Below are 21,945 nucleotides of genomic sequence, written 5' to 3'. Positions count from 1 at the left end.
TTGAAATTGAAAAGAATAAAAAAGCCAGAGAAAATATAAGCAATCAGTCTGAAGTATATTAAAAGCTAGTCAGATCTTGACAGTCATACAAACACTAATTTTGCCACTATAAAAGACATGATTATATTTTACTTTTCTTTATAAAACTACCTTTTAACAGAATATACACAAGCTAGTTATCCCTTAGATAGTTCTGTACTGATAAAAAGTTACTTTTAAAAGAAAAATATTAAAAATAATTGTTTCACAGAAACAGAAGGTTTTATCAAATTCTGATAAAAAGCTGTAATTATGAGTAGAGTCTTACCACACTATAAATGTTGCCACCAAAGATGGAGACTTAGAAATGTCACACTGGTTAGTAAGATGAGCATCTCAGCAACTACAAAAGTGCCGCAGCAAAAATGAGGTAGTCAGAGACTCCACTTTGAGAAGGGTCAGCATCATCTTTTGAGGGTTTGTAGTTATCCCGATGTGTTCACAGCCTGAGCCTAATTACATCTATAAGAGGCACATCTTGAGTGGCTACCTCTCACAGAGATCAAGATAATCTTTAGAACACTAAGAAAAAAAAAATTCTAGAAGAGAATGGTAACAGATTTTATCCATTTTAGTTTTGTAATTGTTGAAAAATTTAAAGCTACTAGTTTGGTTTTTTTTTTTTGGGGGGGGGTCGGTATTGATACAGAGACAGTCTCACTCTATAGCCTAGGTTGTTCCAGAACTCACAGCAGTTCTTTTGCCTCAGTCTCCCAAGTTCTGGGAATACAAGCATGAACTACCATGATCAGTAAAAGCTATTGCTGAAGAATGTTTTCTTTATGTTAACAGCCCCACCCCCCAAGACAGGAAAAAGGCTACTTTAACATATATGCAACAAGAATTAAGGAAAAAAAAATTTTTTTTGAGACAAATTCTCACCACACAGCTCAGCCTGGCTTACACTTGCAGCAGTCTTCATCCCTCTGGTTGTCAAGTGCTGGGATTATAGGTGTGCACCACCATACCAGCAAGAAACATTTGCTCTCATGTGGAAACTTAGGAGTCAATGTTCATTCAATCGAGGGTGAAGCAAGTTTTCTAAAACAGCTGAATAAGCATCAAGAAATCAATTACTAGCCAGGCATGGTGGTGCATGCCTTTAATCCCAGTGCTTGGGAGCCAGAGGCAGGAGGATCTCTGTGAGTTTGAGGACAGAGTGGTATACACTGCAAGCTACAGGTCAGCCATAGCTACACAGAGAGACCCTGTTTCAAACAAACAAACAAACAAACAAACAAACAAACAAACAATCCAACCAACTAAACAACAACAACAAAAAAAAAAAAGGAAAAGAAAGAAAAGCAAGAGAAAGAAACCTGTAATCTTGAAACTCAGGCTTCACGGAGAGATTCTCTTTCTCTCTTGCTCTCTCTCTCTCACACACACACAAACAAATAAATAAGAATTACTACAACATTTAAAAGGGGCAGATAGCCTACCACAAGGAAAACTGGGAAACCTGTATCGGTCAGTCACTGAGGAGAGAAATACGGCACCAATCCACTTGTCTTTCTTACTGGTTACTTCAGGCCAGTGATGGTCCTATAATGCTGTGCTGCCCTTAAGATAGTAAATGTGAAATATTAAATATTATTTTGTCGTCCTGTCCTGTAATGTCATGTCATGAACCTATTGCCATGTCTTCTTTTTTGAAGCCACATAAAATATGTTAGCTTTGAAGACAGAAATAATTATCTAGGTTGTGAAGACCAAAAGCAACATTAAGCTTCCTAAATTTTGAACCATGTGTTTTGCTTGCATCTTAAGTTCAGTTTAAAATAATGAGAAACTATTCAGGATTCTTTGTTACTGGTGGATATGGGAGCTGTTTAGAAATTGTGAATTTTCCCTTGGGAACCAGAGTTCCTAGGAAAGAGCTAAGTAGATGCAACAGTCCATAATTAATATAGAAAAGCTCTAGTTGCCTTAGCAACTGCAAGCTTCTAATACTGCTATTTTATTTGTAAAGCTTCCAGTAAGAAAAGAACACAACTTACATTATGAAACTATTCCCCCCCCCAGGTTGAGGGGCTGCTGCATTTGGGTTTATTGATGATCCTGCCTTACTGCAGAACAAATGTACCTCTAGAACATAACATTCTATTTTTCCACTGGCCATATTAAAAAACAATCAAACTCATTTTAGTTAATATTTAAAATGAAAACACTTTAAATTTCATTTTAAACCATTTTGTTGCCTAACATTTCTAGTAGCGATTAAAAAGTTAATTACATTATCATGGATGGATTATCACACTCATCTTTACCGAAGAATTTTAAAATGAAAATGGAACAATAACTATTCTGCCATACAAGAATACTGATAGTGTAGATTAGCAAAATATTTTACATGTAGCAAAGAGCAGAAGATTATTTAAAAAAAATACAGAATATTCAAATGTATTTGCAATGCCTTGAAATTTCAAATATGCCTGGGCCATATGTAAATTAAGGGGAAAGCATACAACTTACATGGTAAAAACCAAAACCAAACACCTGCTTAAAAATATATAACAAGTGTATCATAAGAAAAATAAATTGATCTGGAATTAAAATTTAGAGCAGTTTTATTTTAGATTCTAACTGCCTTTGTAGAAAAATTCAAAGAGGCACAAGAAAAATAAGATATTAAATGAAAATATGTATGCAAGTCCACATTCTTAACCTTTCTCCATCATTGTTGCTCTGGCACATCAATCCTGAGTAACCTAACTTTTGATTTATAATGGTATTCCTTCAGATACAATTTCATAGGAGAAGGAATTGGAAGGGCATCGATGCCATCGTAAGTTGTACAATTACAAATAACTGTTCTGCAAATATGCTGCAAGGAAAAGGGGAAAGTCCGGATTAATGGAGTGGATAAAAGTGGTTCAAAGAACATACAGGCACTTGGGTCCTTATAATGTTCTAGGAGCCCAGTAATGTCAGGAGAATGGAAGACACATGGATCATGGGCATCAAAGCTAAAGTTGTGATTCCACTGTTCAATTCTGGCGTGAAGAGAACGACTATAGCGTCTAAAACTAACGGAGAATAAATAATCTTCCTGTGCTGAGTCTCGAAGTAAAAAGGTGCCCTCTGGCTTTCCTTCTAGCAGAGCTTCGGCTGCGTACTTATCCATAACACCCCAGTAGCATGGATTGTTACTGATCTGAAGGAGGTCTGGGACAAGGCAGTGCACATAATCAATCTGGGTGTGGTGCTTGGGAGGTGCCTCCAACTGGAGGATTTCATCATCCATTTCCCACCTGGGCTTGTTTCTTTTTCTGGAGCTTGTACACAGTGTTATAATTTCATCCTCTGAATCCATATCACTATCTTCTATGCTGTTATTTGTGACCAAGTTCATCATAGAGCCAGTTATGTGGCCACCTCTACAAGAAGCACTGGTGGTAGTTGTGACACAAGGCTGAACACTGGTATGTGAGAAACAGGGTATGTCTTCTTCCATGCTTCTTCGTTTTAGCTGACTGTCCCTCAATTTACTCTCAGATAAGTCTGTGCTCACCCATTCATCTGATTTTGGACTTACAGGAACAGTATGCCGTTTAATAAAATGCCACCTAAAGGCTAAATCAGATGGAGGTGAGAAAGGGCACTTATCTAGCATGAGTTCACTGATATGAATTTTTCTTTTAGATGGAAGCCCTGAAGAGTGCCGACCACAATTCCTGATAGGAAAACACTGCCCCACAGCATCTTGCAGTTTCTGTTTAAGGGATCGGCCTAGAAATCTATGTCCACAGGAATGGTCTAAGTCCAACTGAATGGACGAGCAGCCATGCTCTCTTTCTTGGCTCCTTCGAGAAGCTTCAGCTTTCTCTCCAGGACCTACAGTTTCAGACTCGGAACAGCTTTCCCTCTTTCTGGACCACGACAACTTCCTTCCACTCCACACATAGCCATCCTTTCTGTCAGCACTTCTACTCCGGCCTGTTTTAGGCCGTACATCTACGTTTTTACTATTGTTTTCGGCCATTTTAGACAAATTATGTACAAATCCCAGTGTTATAAATACTGCATTTTCAGCTTTTCTGACAGGAAGTTTCTTCTGGACACTTTCTGGATGAATCTAAGAAAAAGAAAAAAGGAAGTCATTAGCAATCTGTTTACCTATTGGATTCAAGATGAAAAGCAAAATCAGTTCATGACGGAGCACGGCCCTGCTGTCAGACAACCCCAGGTCTCCTGTGCCCACATTCATGCACTGTTCTTCCATAGTGGTATAATATTACCTCATACCATGGAGGCAAGATAATGGGTTCCTTTCGCACAGCTAAATTTCAGTATGGCTTCTCTCTCAGTCATAATACATACCTGGATAGGAATAATTCCTAGTTTTGCAGTATACCTTATGTCTATTTATTCTTCCTTTTTTTTTCTTTTTTTTGGGGGGGAGGGTTGAGACAGGGTTTCTCTGTAGTTTTGAACCCTGTATGGGAACTAGCTTGGGAGACCAGGCTGGCCTTGAACTTACTGAGATCTGCCTGGAGTGCTGGGATCAAAGGCATGCATCACTACCGCCTGGCCCCTTATTTTTCTTTTATTGGTTTCCTGAGACAGAGTCTTACAATGCAGCCTTGGCCAATCTGGAAATCTCCATGTGGCCCAGGCTGGCCTTTCTCTTGCAACTTTTCTTCTGCCCCCAACTCTATGCTAGAATTATAATCATGTGTCATTGTATCTGACTTTCACTTTATTTTTCTTATTTCACAACAGGCCAGTGAATTCTTTCTAAGAGACAGTTACAAATCTATGAGTTAGTGCTTAGCACTAATACACCGTACTGTTTCTTCTCTTGTTTCTATTTCTATTGATTAAAATATCAACAATTTTAAGTTGTAAAGTTTTCAGAATCTATTAAGTAAATAATTACCACTGAACAATAGGAATGCCAAGTAAATATTCCTAAAAGAGTTTTGCCAATTAATTCCAATAACTAGTTACATGGTTATCAGTCTTCGAAGCTTTTAGAATAGTCTACTCACATAATTAATACTCTTTTTTTTCCCCTCGAGACAGGGTTTCTCTGTGGCTTTGGAGGCTGTCCTGGAACTAGCTCTTGTAGACCAGGCTGGTCTTGAACTCACAGAGATCCACCTGCCTCTGCCTCCCGAGTGCTGGGATTAAAGGTGTGTGCCACCAATACCTACCCGGCCATAATTAATATTCTTATGTTCTTGGTCACTTGGAAACAAGCAGGTAAATTTCTACAGGGCATTCCTTGGCTACACATACTAGAATTGATAATGAATTTATGTAAATATTTCTAAAGCCTATTTTTAGTCATTTTAAATTCTGTGCTTGTGTGCCTGTATGTTTATGTGTCCCATGTGCATGCAGGTGCCTGAGGAAGCTAGAGGGTATCAGGTCCCCTGAAACTGTAGTCAGAGGTGGTTGTGAGCCTCCTGATGTAGGTACTAGGAACCAAACCTAGGTCCTCTGCAAAAAAAAAAAAAAAAAAAACGGTAAATTCCCTTAACTTCTGAGCCATCTCTCCAGACCTACTTAAGTATTTTTAAGTGAAGCAAAATTTAAGCCAGGAATTGAGAAGCAGGGTTGTATAATTCCAAATATTTTGCAAATGAAAGCTGAATTTTGTATCAGAAAAATCAGTCACTAAACACGCTAATTTTTATTAAGTTTCTTAATTTCAGAACATTAAAAACCTCAACAGTCAAGTGATGTGGTTAGAGATTAATACATTTTGAAATAAAATCCTAAATTTACCCAATTTTTCAAGCAATACTATCACTTAGTACTGCCTTTTTCTTCAACAGTATTTTTCCTCCCTCAGAACAAAGGGACATTAAGTTTCCATAGTCAAAGACCCTGCTAAATAATAGTACATCATTCTAAAAACTTAGAATCCTAAAAATAATGAAGATAGTTTAAGGATTCCCTAATGTAAAATCTGAAATGCTTCAAAAATATCAAACTTTTAACATGCCAGCATATTGTCACCAGCAGAAGGTTGTATACCTGACCTTCTGCAGTGGTTGGCTGCAGGTAAAACACAGGCACATTAAAAATAATGTGTAAACATAACCATCAGGTTATGTTTATAAGATATATATAAATCATGAAAGAATATTTTAGAATTGGGATCATTCACAAGATATATATATATATATATATATATATATATATATCCTAAAATCTGGGAAAACAAGCAAACAATATTTAAAAACACTCTGGCCTCAAGAATACCAGATATGGGAGACGGAAGTAACCCTGCAAAGGAAAGCATTATAAAGAACTACAGCCAAAAATGGCTCTCAACAACGCTGGAGGCCAAAGGGGAGTTCGTTCTTGGACGGAAAACCAGCCAAAGTATCAAACAGGGAGAAAATAAAACTTCATATTTATCGACAATTTCACTTAAGTATGAATAGGATGTTCTCGAAAAGTGGAATGTAAAGTCTAACCCAGAAGATATGCAGCCAGGAGACAGGGCTCTGGGGAACAGAGAGAAGGATGTCTCCTGACACACAAGACAGCTGATGCCAAGGTCAAAGATCAACATTTGGAAAGGTCACTGAAAGAATGATAGAGCAAATTGAAGAGAGATTAGATGACAACTCTGAGGAGTTGAACTCAGGGCCTTGTTCCTTATAGGAAAGCTCTTTACCACTGAACCACACCCCCAGCTTTTTTACTATGTAGCCCAGATGGGATCCACCTCTAATGCCCCTGCCTCCTGAATGCTAAGATTATAGGAAGGTATCATGACAGACTAAGGAATCCTCTTTTTATAAAGTGATTTTTGCTATATCAATGTATGGTCCAGAGCATCATACAACTGTTACAGTTTTCAAGGTGGAAAGAAAATTTATCTTGCATTTTTTGGTTTCCTAATGATTATATGGTTGATGATGCTTTTCTAACTCACTGTCGTCTGGTAAACTGCCTGATGCTCCTAACATGCTTGAGTCAGGCCAGCCTGCTTCGTGTCTAGTCACTTAATGTACTGCACATGTCTGTATGATGAGGGGATAAATTTTTTGGACTGTAATATTTTAAGTTAAAGAATCCTTATAATAGGTTATATTGAGATATGACTTTCAAAATTTTGTTGGTTGCAAGTGATCTCAAGATACAGTATTTAAATTAGTTGAGCTTTGGGGGCTGGAGTTGATGGCTCAATGGTTAAGGGCACTTGCTGTTCTTCCAAAGAACAAGAATTAGGCAGTACCCACATCAGGTAGCTGCCATACCTCCAGCTCCAGATCTGATGCCCTCTTCTAGCATCTGTCTCTCTTTCTCACACATACATATTCAAAATAAAAATTAATTACTTTTGAGACATGGTCTCACTATATAGCTCTGGCTAGCCTGGAACTCACTGTGTAGATCAGGTTAGTCTTGAACTCACAGAGATCTGCCTGCCTTTGCCTCCCAAGTACTGGAATTAAATTTGTGCATTACTATGCCTGGCTCCAAATTCTTAAAAATATAAAAATTTAATCATACTGTTCGCAATAAAACTAACATGGCTCCTGTGGTGGTTTGAATAAGACTGGCCCCCATGGGCTCATATATTTAAATGCTAAGTCAACAGAGAGTGGCATTATTTAAAAGGATTAGGAGGAAGTGTGACACTGGGGGCAGACTTTGAGGGTTCAAAAGTCCAAGCCAGGTCACAGTGTCTCTGTTTCTGCTGCCAGCAGATCCAGATGTAGAACTCTCAGCTACCTCTCCAGCACCATATCTATCTGCATGCCACCATGCTTCCTGCCATGATGATAATGGACTAAACCTCTGAACTGTAAGCCAGTCCCAATTAAAAGCTTTCTTTTTTAAGAGTTGCTGTGGTCATGGCGTCTCTTCACAGCAACAGAAGAACACTGACTAACAAATAGGCAGTAATTAGTTCTTAAAAATTTCTTCTACTGTCATCATTATTGCTCTATAAGGCTAGGATTAGAATCCAGGCTTCATGCATGCTGGGTAAGTGCTCTACCTCAAGCTGATTCTTAGACTTTAAACCAAACTTTGTATACAGGAAGAGGAGCTACAGACAGAATGGTTGGGTAGCTCTATGACCAGTTTTGGTGCAGTACAAAATCAGACAGGGCTGCAATAGATGTAAACACACCGAAGAGCATTAGCAGCTGTAGAGAAACTCCCCTTCCTCTTTCTTTTTAAAAGAAGAGCAATGACTCCTTTGGGAGAAGCTGCTTTGCCTCCTGATTCAATATTAATTTTTTATGAAGGGAGCCATGTTACACACAGCCCTGGGGAATGAACAGTGACATTGAAAAAAAGAAGCCATTATTTCTTAATGAGCAAGAGGCAAATGTTTAAAAAGCAAGTTTACATAGGAGTCACTTCAAGAAAGTAAGTTTCCTTCATTACATGTGGTATGGAAAAAACAAACAAACAAACAAACTACTAGCTGACATTTCTCAGGAACAGCCCTGTTTTCAGATACAAAATTCTGAAAACTGTGTTTCAAGGAGTTCTTAAAAGTGGGGTGATTTTTATCAAACTTACTGTTATAAGTTTGAATAACAGCATATTGTTATCCTTTCTAAAATGAAACAATTGCACTGTTGATGGCAATATATTCTTTATACCACAACACCTAATATTGAGTAAATTATAAACAATAATCAAAAAAAGAAAGTAAGTTTCCAGATTCAATTGGCATGACAATGATGAAAAAAAAATCAATGTTCACATGCTAATTTCACTAACAAAAGATGTAACTAATATTCTACTGAGTAAAGCTAGGAAGGTAACTTCAACCCAAGTGTTTTATAGAAAATAAAAGTTAGGCATGTAAAATAATTTTCTTTCTAATAAAAACAACAAAAAATAAAAAAATGTTATAAAAGAAAAGTTAATAATGAAAGAGTTAAATATCTGGGAAACTAATTGAATTCTCTATATTGCTGGATAATATAGCATATTTTATAAGTGTGGATATAAATTATTCATTGGACTACTTATGCCTACAATGCTGATATACATTTAAGACTAGAATTCTAATTTCTAATACTAACCCAAAATAAATTTAGTGATCTAAAGAATAATTCAATATAGTAAACAAGTCACAAATATATTATTATTGTGATAGCAACTCAGTCCTGTGACCTTTCCTATGGAATTTGTAACTCCAAGTTTACCTGCAACTACCTGGTTTAATTTCCACCAAAGCAGTCAGATTATAACTTGATATTTAAGTTGGATGTTGAATAAACATTTAGGCTTCACAAACAGAATTTTTGTGCAGACAGCAGAGTAATTCCTTGGAATATTACATCAAAAAAAATGAAAACAGATTGTACATGAGGAAAAAATATTTGAGATGAAAAATAGTTTTCATTCTCTATCCTTTCCCTAATTATTTTATTTTCTAGCAAAAAATTTTAAATTTACATTCATTTTCTATTTAAGTATTAAAAGTATATATATCCTTTAAAGAGTTAGCCAGAGCTCACAGGCTGAACTGAATGATAATTCAAAAAAACAAACAAAAGGAACAAAAATCCAAACAAAACATTAGCTGAATACTATTACTCCCATTTGCCCTTTGCCCCACTTCTTCCACTTTCCTTTCCAGTCCTGGCTTGGTCATGCCAGATTCTTTAATCTATATTCCAATAAGCAAAAGTTCTAAAATTCCTTACAAGCTAACTTATAGGAATACTAGGAAAGGGCTTTTTATTTGTTGGGGGGGAAAGCCCTCTACATAGCCCTGTGTGTCCTAGAACTCACTATGTAGATCAGGATGACCTCAAACTCAAAGATAGCCACCTGTGTCTGCCTCCTGGGTGCTGAAATTAAAGGTGCAGGCCACCAGGCCAGGCCTTCTTTTTTAAAAAACATACTATAGATAAATTTTTTTACTTCTTTATAATAATTACATATGATTACAGTTAAGGTAGGTAACACACTTCACCCAAATACTAGTAAAATGTGAATCTAGACTTAAATTTTTTAATGTTTTAATTTTAAAAGCTATGTGTGGTAGCACAAACCTATAATTCCAGGACTTAGGAGGAATGAAATAGACTCTCTAGTTTGAGGTCAGCTGGGACTACACAGCAAGTCTGAGACCAATACCTGTCATAACCGTTTTTTATTAAATTCTGACTTTTATGGCAGCAGCTTGATTTATAGGTTGTATGGCAGCCTACCTTGGATAGTAAAAGAACTGAAGTCTGACACTGGGAGGTATGTGACTTTGTTGAAATCAGAACATTTCTGAGTTTTAGTTTTTCTACCTATAACACATTGAATATTGTCAGGTATGGTTGAGCATGCCTTTAATCCTAGCACCTGGGAAGCAGGGGGCTCTGATCTCTGTGAACCTAAGGCCAGCCTGGTCTACCTAGTGGCCAGCCAGAGTCACAATGAGATTGTTTCAACAAAACAAAAACAAAACCACTAAATACGGTCAGGGAGCTTAAAGGGCTCCAAGAGTAAACTACTATCATTATTCTGTTAAATGGGTATAATATGAAACTGCCTTCTAGATTCTTATCTCTGTATCAATAGCTTAGCATATTTCTCAGACCCTATCAGAGAAGTTTCTTGGTGCAGTGGATGGTGGTGATTGATCAAAATACAGGGAATCAGTGTCAATGTATGATGACTGACATATATGCCACATGATAGCCCTCATCCAACAGCTGGTGGAAGTAGAAGCAGACACCCACAACTACTCACTGAACTGAACTGGAATCCAGTTGCAGAGAAGGACAAGTGATGAGCAAAGGGGTCCAGACCAGTCTGGTGAAATCCACAGAAACAGCTGACCTGAACATTGGGGAGCTCTTGGTCCCCAGACTGATAGCTGGAATACCGCATGGGACTGATTCAGACCCCAGGAGCATGGGTTTCAGTGAGGAAACCTCGGAAATCTACGGGACCTCCTGTAGTAGTTCAGTACTTAACCCTAACATAGACGTAGACTTTCGGAGCCCATTCCATACAGAGGAATACTCCCTGAGCCAAGACACACGGGGGTGGGCCTAGGCCCTATCCCAAAGGACATGACAGACTCTGATGACACCCTATGGAAGGCCTCACCCTCCAGGGGGAGCAGAAAGGATATGTGATAGGTAGGGTTTTAGTTGGGGGGAGGGATTGTAGGTGAGGCGGGGAGGGAGAGGGACCTGGGATTGACATGTAAAACAATCTTGCTTCTAATTCAAATAAAAAAAAAATAAAACACACAGGGGAAAAAAAGTGTCAATGTAGTATTCAGTCACACATGGGACATCCACATCATACACCCCCAAGACTAATAGAACACTGTGGAAGGTAAAGAGAGAATTTTAAGAGCCAGAGGTCAGGGAGAACTGGGATAAAATAGTATCTTCTGGACATGACAGAACCATTCAATTCATGAACTCCTAGAGGCTGTGGCTGCCAGTACAAAGACCAAGTCAGTTAACATTCTAGCATGGGAGGTACTTATGAGACTCCCACTCTTAACTGAGAAAACTGCTGACAGTTGACGACTTCTAGGGAAGGAAGAGTCAGTTTTCTTTAAGGGTATGGCAACCATGTTCCAATGGATGGCGCTATACTCATAATAAGTGTATGGGTAACACAAATCAGACAATGGTAGGTTATTAAGGTGAGTAGAGGGCATCAAGCTGAAAGACAGTGGGGAGGTAGGGGTAGATCTGGGAGGAGTTAGAGGGAACAGTGAGGTGGTGGTGAATATGATCAAAATACAGTGTGTGAAGTTCTCAAAGAATAAAATTGTATTAAAAATTGATGCTGGCCAGTGGTGGTGCATGCCTTTAATCCCAACACTTGGGAGGCAGAGACAGGAGGATTGCTGTGAGTTCAAGGCCAGCCTGGTCTACAGAGTGAGTTTCAGGACAGGTTCCAGAGCTATACAGAGAAACCCCGTCTCAAAAATCCAAAATAAATAAACAAATTGATACTATTCATCTTGCTATGAGAAAAGTCAACCTAGTACTGCCAAGGTAATACAAGAATCAAATACCTGGTGTTTTCAGCTAGAAGAAGTAGGTAGTTAAGAGCAGAGGAACTTTTACTATATTCTCTTTTATATCATATTGAGTTTCTACAAGTATTTACTCCCAGAATAAATGCTATTAACATTCATTCATAATACATTCATAGATTAAAAAAAAATCAATGTTTTTTTTTTCAATATTTGGTTCTCCTCAGTTATTGTCATCCTCTCTTCCAGTCTCATCTTTCATCATAATGATGATTTTTACATCAAGTATAGATTCTATTAAAAAGAAATTTTAGGGTCTGGACTGGAGAGATGGCTCAGTAGTTATGAATACTTGCTGTGCTTGCAAAGGATTGAAATTCAGCTCCCAGAACCTGTATCTTGCAGCTCACAATTGCCTGTAACTCTCCAGGGGACTTGATGTCCTCTTCTGGCCTCTGCAGGTTCTTTCTCTCTCTCTCTCTCTCTCTCTCTCTCTCTCTCCTCTCTCTCTCTCTCTCTCTCTCTTTCTCTCTCTCTCATATAATACACCCTCCTCCCCCTACATTTTTATAATTAAAAATAAAATCTTAAAAAACCTCTTGTAGGCAATACTGTTATAGTCTCTTGGACAACTGAGTAAGCTCATATGACATTATTTATATAGATAATATTACCGTTGATAGAATGCTAATATATCTATGTTTTCTCAACCTATTGCCCTTGAGACCAACACTATTTGTGAACCTCAGGGTACTAAAGTGGTCACAGTAGGGCAAACTAACCTTCAGTGAAACTGAATTTCCGATCTTGGCATTCTTTTCAGTGAGTTCATTCAGATACTCAAATGAGATATGCACTGGTAATAAATAATTTATTTGGGAAATTTTGGTACTCACATCAGAATTATAGGTACACTTTTTTAAAAGTTATGTTATTTTAAGCTGGGTGTTGGTGGCGAAGGCTTTTAATCCCAGCACTCGGGAAGCAGAGGCAGGCGGATCTCTGTGAGTTCAAGGCCATCCTGGTCTCCAGAGCAAGTGCCAGGATAGGCTCCAAAGCTACACAGAGACACCCCGTCTCGGGGGAAAACAAAACAAAACAAAAAAGTTATGTTATTTTAGATAACCTAACAATTTTGCAATACAGTACTTTAGTTATGCAAATTTCATTACTGCTTTTTCATCCTGCTTGAAAATCTATTGCTCTCAATAGGCCCATATGCTTGCTGAGGGTAGCATTCACAGTTTTGGAGGCATCTGGCATTTGAAGGTTTTACAGGCTAATCCCCACTTTAAACAAAATCACTAAATACCTTAAGTGCCTAACTAATAAACAGCATGAGGCCTTAACAGTTTCAGACATCTGTGAGTATCTTCTATGTACTTCAATATTTGGTAGAACTATGTATCATCTCCATTTTGGAAACTAAAGACACACTCACGTTCAAGGTCATACAATAGGTTAAAGTCAAAATTAAAAACTAGAACTGTTTAATCCTCAGCCTTAAGCTTATTCATACCCGTGAAATCAGCAAAGGAAATATTATCTTAACCTGTGAATAATGGCTTGGTTGCTAAGCAGAGAGAATGGGGAAGTGTGCTGACACCGTTAATAGTTTTAAAATCAAATGGTCTAACAGATACTATGTCTAAAGTATTTGCTGCTATAACTTGTTCCTGTTTGCAGGTTTCTGAATGGTGAGCTCTGAAAAGCATTACTCTGAAATCCCACTACGATATATTCAATATATAAATGAGTATCATCTCAACTTGAACCTCACACTGTATCTAATAATTTTTATTGCCCAGTGACTTGGGCAAAGAATTATAAATTGGTCCATCTAAAAACTGAATAATTTCAAAATAAAACATAAGTTACTCAGGAATCATGATCCCAGGTACCTTCATTCTTGTGGGAAATTAACAATTGGGTATTTTAAAAGAATCTCAGGTTCTTTTTGAGCCAACCACTCTTTTTATGCATATACAAATCTATGTCTATTTGGAGCTCTACTTCTGACAAAGTGCCACCAGAGCAAGAATACCACGGTTTGAGTAACTAAGCTTGACAACTTTTTTAGAATGAATCGAGACGGAAGAACAGGGAAATACACCTCTACAACGGAAATATGTCTCGGGTGATAAAAACCGTATGGTCGGCACCACAAAAACTCTTGAGAAATTCCATAAGGTAATTACTAACAAAAAAAAAATCAACAGTTTTCAACAGAGACCAATGTACTAATATGGAGAACGTGAAGAAACAAGAAAAGCAAGACCTTACTTAGCACAGGATGTGTCATGGGCTGCGTGGATGAAAGGAAGCATTCAACAATACAGATTAAAACTTCTTCCAGATCTAAATGCACTTCAGTAAACTTTGGCTGGAAACTAGATAGGAAAACCCTATTTAACTCTCTTAAGCATTATTTAGCTCGAGTTGCAAGGAACAAGAATCAATCCATCCTTTATCACTACAGAAATGACAAAGTGAGGGCACGAAGGATGTCAAGAATAAAGGCTTAACGAGGTCTGTCCCGAGGAGCTCGATCGGTTCAGGAGCCGGATATGGTTGCCTGGGAGGAGAGCCTGGAAGGAGAGGCGCAAAACCCCAGCCCTCACGGCTACCCTTCCCCCTCTCACCTCTCTGAGCGCCGCTTAAGTGGGGCTGTCCGAGCAACTGCCGCCATCACCACCACCGCCATCACTCGGAGCTCGCTCAAGTGCGGAAGGGAGGCCCGGCCACTCCCGCTCCTCGTGGAGCTCCCGCGAGGCGGGTGCCTCTCTCTCTCAGCTTCCGCCCCCGCTCAGTCAGTCCAGTGTCAGACCGGCCGCTGTCTCCGCCTGCTCTCCAGGGACCGTCACCACTTCCGGGTTCAGCTCCCACCTTTTCTCTCAGAACCTCCCCAGCCGCCGGCTCCGGGCTTCGCGGCGGCGCGCCGCTGACGCCAGCACCCGGCGACCCGAGTCCGGACCTGCGCTGGGCGGCGGCGGGCCGCGCCTGCGCACAGGGCGAGCGCGCCAGAGCGCGGGAAACTGCTCGGTACAGACACATCTGAGGCTGGCTGTTGCATCCTGCTGCTGTCTGTTCGTGTTTCCCGAGCCTGCAGGGGAAAAGCTTGTCACCTCCTCGGCGTGTGGAGTGACAAGACTGTTGCTGTTGCTCCTCGGGTGAGGGAAACAGGACTGCATAGCGCGCAGAGGACGATCCCCCGCCTCCTGAAAATACTAGTTCTTAGAAAACGGTTCAGGTAGGCAAAGGGAAACATGCCGGCCACACAGAAGCCCATGAGGTATGGGCATACGGAAGGACACACCGACGTCTGTTTTGATGATTCTGGAAGGTAAGCGTCTTTGGAAATTAAACAAAAAAGAGAGAGAGAACTACTCAGGTGTGAATGCTGGCGGTCTCTCACTGCACGTACAGTCAGCCGAAGAAGACCGATGCGGAGCGAGACAGGGAGAGAGAAACAGGAACGTCTATTTCCTGAGACTTGCTTGCTTTCCACCGTCGTGGTAGTTCTAGGATCTCAGGAAAGTTAAAATCCTTTTCCCAGAGGAGCGTCTTCTCGCCACTCACAGTTTCATTCGGTGTCAAGTTCATTTTATGACCTCGCTCACTGCACACTGCTTGTCAAATCCCTCATCCCGTCGGGACTGGTAGCCTCCTTTGGCTTTAGTAATGTTATATTTCTCTTTGTTCTCACTTTCCTTTCCTTTTTAACTTGCTGACTTCGAACCGCCTTTGTTCTGTTTCATTCCTAACCTGTTATTTTACTGAGGCGATTCCCTTCTCTTAGAAAAAAAAAAGATATATTTATTTTGTTTTATGTCTCTGTGTGTGTGGGGTTGAGTATATTTGAACTGCTGTGTGGGTGCTGGGAACCGAGCCCAGGGCCTCTGAAAGAGCAGTAAGTGCTCGTAAACATCTCTACAACCCCCTATTCTTCCCTTTTATCTTTCTAAATGCTATTCCTGTCAAGTACTGGTAAGGTATGGCTCCAATGCCACACCTCTCTGTTCAATGATCCATACACAAATATTTGTGAGTCCACTTTTCTGGGCTAGATATAATGACAACAAGCCGTTACCATTTCCTTTATTGAAGTTAAGGTCTTTTTGGATTAATAGGCATCAGGCACAAGTTAATTACAAAATGGATGTATGTTTTTGAAATATACTTAGAACTACTAAGTGACAAGCATATGGGCAGAGAAGGTGATGTAAGTTAAAGGACAGAAAGTGTCTCTAAGGGAGTGTCTTGAAATGAGAACTGAAGATTGAATAGGTATTAAGTAGTATTAAGAAATAAAGGTGGTCCAGGGATGTAGCTTTAGTGGTACTGCATTCTCCAGCCTCGTGAAAAAGAAAGAAAAAAATACAAAGAGTTGGGGGCCTGGCAGTAAGGTGGCGATGTTGGCATTCTGAGTATGTTCAAAAGACCAGTGGAGCCAGGGGCCCTGCTTGCTTAAAATGAAAAGGTATCCATACTAGAATGTAAAGTGATGTTGAGATTCATGAGATGGATATGTGAGGGTAAACAGGGGGTGTCCTATGCAAGGCTTTCTGCTTTTAAACTTGTGTGGAGGGGATGGGGAGGTGGCCAACCTGAGTTGAGATGGGCCTGTCATACCAACGGTTAGGAGGTGGAGGCAGGGAATTCCCAGAGCACACAGGCTAGCTGGACTAGCTGGATTCATGAATTCTGGGTTCAAGACAGACCCTCCCTCAATATGTGAGAGCTATAGAGGAAAACATGTGACATTAACCTCTGGCCTTCACATGCTTGTGCCCACACATGCACATGCACCCACAGACGTAGGAACACACACATAAACACAGGCATGCAGGCAACATACATATATGCTTGCATGTACACAAGGAAGAATCTTGATTTTGTCCTAACAGTGGGAAGGTATGGAAGGTTTGAAAGAGAGTACAGTTATTCATAGAGAAGATGCATAGAGGACGAGTTGGTAGGAGGTGCTTTGATTAGTTGAATGGCAGAAATGAGCATTAGAGTGGAGGTTAGTATGGAGAAAACAGGTAATCAATGGGATAATTCAGTTGTTAATGATAGAGAGAAAGATGTCTGATAACACCTGCATATCTGGATGTTATAGTTGAGGAAATAATACTGTCATTTGTAGGTCTGGAAATACTTGACACTTGAAGAAGAGCATGGTTTAGAGGGGAGGAAGGAGCAGAGATTATGAGTTTGCTTTTGGACAAGGTTAGTATAGGATGTCTTTGAGTTGTTCAATTAGAAATGTAAAGAAAACATTTTTAAATCAGAACGATGTGAGCTAGGGTAGAAATACACATATCTCTTTAAAAGTTGGGGGCCCTCTTAGGTCATCCATGCCTGGCTATTGACTGGTCTTTTCTTTTGCAGACCCAGTGTAAGCATCAGCAGTTGTAATTTGCAATGTCTCTCTTGCCCAGAAAATGGGATTTTGCAGCTTCCTCTTCCACAGTGTTCCCTGAGTGTTAGAGAACATATGTAAATGCCTTGTTTAGGGCTTGACACTGAGAAGTTACTTATCCATCTTGTGCATTCATGAGTCTCTGCATTGACTTCCACTCACTGCAAATAGAGGCTTCTCTAATAAAGGCTGAAAGTAGCATTTGTCAAGTACATAAATATTTAGAAGGCAGTTTAAGGCTGTTCAGTTTAGCTAAGCAATAGTATTAAGTACCCACTAGGGTCTGTGACCTCCCCTGCTATGGACTTCTGGAAGGGTTTACAGTACCAGGAATGGGTTCCCCTTTGTGGAAAATGCCCACACAAGTGGACGTATCTTGTCTAGAAGCTGGTATCCTAGAGGCAGGGTCTCATATAGCACAGGCTGGTCTCAAGCTTAATATGTAGCTGAGACCGACTCTGTCCTCCAAACACTGAGATTATAGTCAGCACTACCACCCCTGGCTAAACACTTTCTTATGACCCTTTCTGGTTTTCCCATTTGGGAGTTAATCATTTTTTCCTTCTAAACATTCATTTTATTCATACTTCTTTCTTCCTTCCCTCCCTCCCTTCCTCTTTTTTTTTTTTTTTTTTTTTTTTTAATTTGCAGGGCTTTTTGTTTTTGTTTTTTTCTTGAGACAGGGTTTCTTTGTGTAGCCTTGGCTGTGCTCACAGAGATCCACCTCCCCAGTGCTGGGATTAAAGTTGTGAGCCACCACCAGGCTAATTTGCAGCTTTTTATGTATCCAGGTAGGACATTAGAAAAAATAAACAAAAGTACTTGGGAGATGAGAATTTTGAAAAACAAGTTGTAACAGATGCATGTAGCTATTTTTAATAATTATTCTTGGGTAATTGAGCTCATGTATTTATTCAGCAAACATTTGCTATAGGTTCTGTGTGTCATATGTTGCTTGGTACTGGGGATATAATGGTGATAGAGACAGAAATAGTATATGCTGTTGCAGAAATTAGGGGCTCATTTTCTTTTACATTATTACAAGAAATAATTTTATGTCAAGGAAGAACCATGGCTAACATTAAACTCATCTTCATTTTATAGAATGAGAAGCTAGCAGTCTGTTATTGGTGTTTACTTGCAAAAAATGAGAAAAATGTTCACTAATGTCTTGATTTTGTTTCAGCATAAGGTAGCATTCCATAAAGAGTATTTATCCCTGAAACTGAGTGACACTTTAATATGTCTGTGTTCTTCACAGTTTCATTGTGACTTGTGGAAGTGACGGTGATGTGAGGATGTGGGAAGATCTGGACGATGATGATCCTAAGTCCATTAATGTTGGAGAAAAGGCATTTTCATGTGCTTTGAAGGTACTTAGCTCATTTGATGTGAAGTAGTGCTGACATGTTACTTTTTAAAAATTTATTTAAATTTATTTCATGTGCATTGGTATGAGGGTGTCAGATCCCCTGGAGCTGGAGTTACAGACAGTTGTGAGCTCCGTGTCTGTTCTGGGAATTGAACCCCGGTCCTCTGGAAGAGCAGCCAGTGCTCTTTAACTGCTAAGCCATCTCTCCATCCCCAAGCATGTTACTTTTATACTTGGGTGAAAAGTTATGTAAAAATGTAAGTTTCTCTTTGCTTCATTTCCCTTGCTCTGTACCATATTTTTAATTACGTGTGTGGACTAGGCAGTGGTGGCACACACATTTAATCCCAGCACTCAGGAGGCAGAGACAGGTGGACCTCTGTGAGTTTGAGTGCAGCCTGGTCTACAGAGCGGGTTCCAGGACAGGCACCAAAGCCATAGGGAAACCCTGTCTCAAAACCAACAAAACAACAATAATAATAATGTGTGTGTTTGCAGTTGTACATCGAATCCAGCAGAGGGCATCAGGTCCCTTGGGGCTAAAGTTACAGGCAGTTGTGAGCCATCTTGCATGCTGGGAACCCTGGAACATTCAGGTCCTTTGGAAGAGCAGTAAGTGCTCTTAATTGCTGAATCCAAGAGTGAAAATGTTTCTTATAGAAGCTTTGAATATACTGTGTGTGTCTTTCTTTACACCCCTCCCCTGTGTTTTTTGTTGCTTTTTGTTTCTTGAGAGAAGGTCTTCTGCCACCAAGGCTATAGCCAGGGGAGACCTTGGACTCATGGTACTCTGGAACCTGAACTGCTTCCATCTACCAAGTGGCATGATTATAGGCATGCACCATCATTCTGGGTTTATGTAGTCTTAGGAATCAAACCCTGGGCTTCATGCATGTTAGGAGAACACTCAACCAACTGACATACATTACAGCCTAGGATCACTGTAATAGCAAAAGTTGGAAGCAATTGAGGGGATTCTCAGAGAATTTGTTTTATAACTTTGCTAGAACCATGGAATAGACATGAAACTACTAAACAGGGTAGCTTTTGTTAATCTGAATCAGAAAAGATGTTTATAATAAACAAAAAAAATTAAAAAGTTGTAGAAATATCTGTTTAGTGTGATCTTTGTTAAAGGTTTTAAAAATACAAATGTATTTGCATGGGTTTAGAAAAAAGTTAAAATGACAACCTTTGAATGTTAATAGAGTAGAAAGCTCTTTTTGCTCAGAGCACTTTTCTTTTTTTTTCTTCAATAAGCTAGGAGATTTTTCTTACTAGTGTTTACTTTAGGTAAATTGTATACTGATAAGTTCTCTCTCGGCATGAACTACAGTTCTAAGACTTTGAGGTTTTTATAGGATTTTTCACTATGGAGATACTATTAACTGATTTGGATTTGTTATGCCAGCATGTCTGACGGTTTTTTGGTTTTTTTTTAAGAATGGAAAATTGGTCACTGCAGTTTCTAATAACACCGTCCAAGTCTATACATTCCCTGAGGGAGTTCCTGATGGCATATTAACACGCTTCACCACAAATGCAAACCATGTGGTCTTCAATGGAGACGGTACTAAAATTGCTGCTGGGTCAAGGTGAGCACCCCTCCCACACAGTGTTAGAAGGCTGATAGTTTTAGGACACTGTATACCTTTATTATTGTTGCCAACTCTTTAATAAAGGGTTTTGAGGACAAACTTGTGGATTAAAAAACAAATGAAGTACATTGTTTTTAGTGCTGAAAAGATCAGATAAAGGTTATAAATTGTTAGAAATTTAAAAAAAAAATGGTTTTAGGTAGAACCAAAGTCCAGATTTCTGTAGAATCTCTTTCTTTTTTGTATTGTTTTGTTTTTTAGTCAGGGTTTCTCTGTTGTAGCCCTGTTAGCTCTTTAGTTCCCTGTATAGACCAGGCTGGCCTCTGCTGGCTTTGAAGGCAGGTACCACCACACCTGACTTCTGCAGAATCTTTTAATCCTCCTTATAGGAAACAAAACAAAACAAAAACCAAACGCACAAAAAAACCCTTGTTGAATTGCTGAGGTGGGGTGTGATAGTACTTTCTAAAATGGTTGTAACTGTTAATCAAATTAGCAATAAGAGCTTAGAAGTATCAAGAGAGGCCATTTAGGCAGTGCTTATATTTTAACAAGGTAAGAAGTTTTGACTTGTATTTTCAGCATTTTTATTGAACAAAAATGAAACAACATGTTATTAAATTTGGGTGTCAGTTTGCAAGTTGTTATAAAAGAAATATAGCATTCACTCTTGGTTTTGAAATCCATGTTTTAGAAGAGACTTTTGTATTGGCATTTACTCATGTGATTCCTCTTAACTGTTCGTAGTGATTTTTTGGTCAAAGTTGTGGACGTGATGGATAACAGCCAGCAGCAAACATTTAGAGGACATGACGCCCCTGTTTTAAGTCTGTCTTTTGATCCTAAGGATATCTTTCTGGTAATTCTTTCATTCCTTTTTTGTTTTCTTCATTATGTTTAAAACTATGGGAGAGTTGGTAGGAGAATTTACCCTATTGGTAAAAGACTTGTTTTAATCAGATGACCCAATTCTATGTGGTATTATAGCTGTAATTATAGAGAAATATGTTGTTTATTTCTGCAGGCGTCATCTAGTTGTGATGGAACTGTCAGAGTGTGGAATATTTCTGATCAGGTAAATTAGTAAATTTTAATTTAAAAGTTTTTCCCATTTCTATGATATTTTGGGTGTTGTAGTATATTATTGACCCAAATAGTTATTTATCTTTGTAATCTGTTTCTTTGAATACCATTAAGCATTGCTTTCTTTATTCCAGAATAATCTGATATAAACATAAATATATTGAACAATAGTTGCTTTTATACCAGCTCATAGGAGGAACTGTAAATAAAACTTTTAAGCTTGATAAATTAAAGGGGGCAAGTTAAACATTATATATTTTGAAGATAACTACCCTGCCTGAGGCCTTGTGTTAGATGTTGCTGATACAGAAATAAATAAGACAAAGGCCACACTTGATTTGGAGAGTGAAATAGAACTTAAACTTCTGTTAACAAAGCCTGGTACGGGTTTTTTAAATAGCTCTCCAGATGGGCAGAGGGAACCATCTGGTCAGTAGGTTTGTCATCATATAGATTCTGTGGCTGATAAGGAAAATATCCTTCACAGATA

General features: G+C 39.1%; 2 protein-coding genes across 3 annotated transcripts in view; one reads left to right on the top strand and one right to left on the bottom strand.

Annotated features, from left to right (window-relative positions):
- Nucleotides 1-652: 652 nt before the first annotated feature.
- Socs4 (suppressor of cytokine signaling 4) lies at nt 653-14,758 on the bottom strand. Its single transcript, XM_027386543.2, has 2 exons — nt 14,620-14,758; nt 653-4,117 (listed from the first exon to the last, which is right to left on the bottom strand). The coding sequence occupies exon 2, from the start codon at nt 4,022-4,024 to the stop codon at nt 2,717-2,719; it is 1,308 nt and encodes a 435-aa protein (XP_027242344.1). The 5' UTR covers nt 4,025-4,117; nt 14,620-14,758; the 3' UTR covers nt 653-2,716.
- Nucleotides 14,759-15,028: 270 nt separating this feature from the next.
- Nucleotides 15,029-21,945, top strand: part of Wdhd1 (WD repeat and HMG-box DNA binding protein 1) — a 43,746-nt gene continuing 36,829 nt past the window's right edge. Inside the window, exons 1-5 of one of the 2 annotated variants that reach the window (XM_027386542.2) lie at nt 15,029-15,320; nt 18,664-18,775; nt 20,218-20,369; nt 21,120-21,231; nt 21,397-21,447. In XM_027386542.2, coding sequence (XP_027242343.1) covers nt 15,244-15,320; nt 18,664-18,775; nt 20,218-20,369; nt 21,120-21,231; nt 21,397-21,447 — 504 coding nt within the window. In that variant the 5' untranslated portion in view covers nt 15,029-15,243. The remainder of the gene's footprint in view (nt 15,321-18,663; nt 18,776-20,217; nt 20,370-21,119; nt 21,232-21,396; nt 21,448-21,945) is intronic. The other variant, XM_027386541.2, reaches the window with a different exon arrangement.

This window comes from Cricetulus griseus, assembly GCF_003668045.3.
Source record: "Cricetulus griseus strain 17A/GY chromosome 1 unlocalized genomic scaffold, alternate assembly CriGri-PICRH-1.0 chr1_1, whole genome shotgun sequence".
Classification (NCBI taxonomy): Eukaryota; Metazoa; Chordata; class Mammalia; order Rodentia; family Cricetidae; genus Cricetulus; species Cricetulus griseus.
The sequence above is the reverse complement of the archived record's forward strand: the minus strand, read 5'-3'. Positions and strand labels throughout refer to the sequence as shown.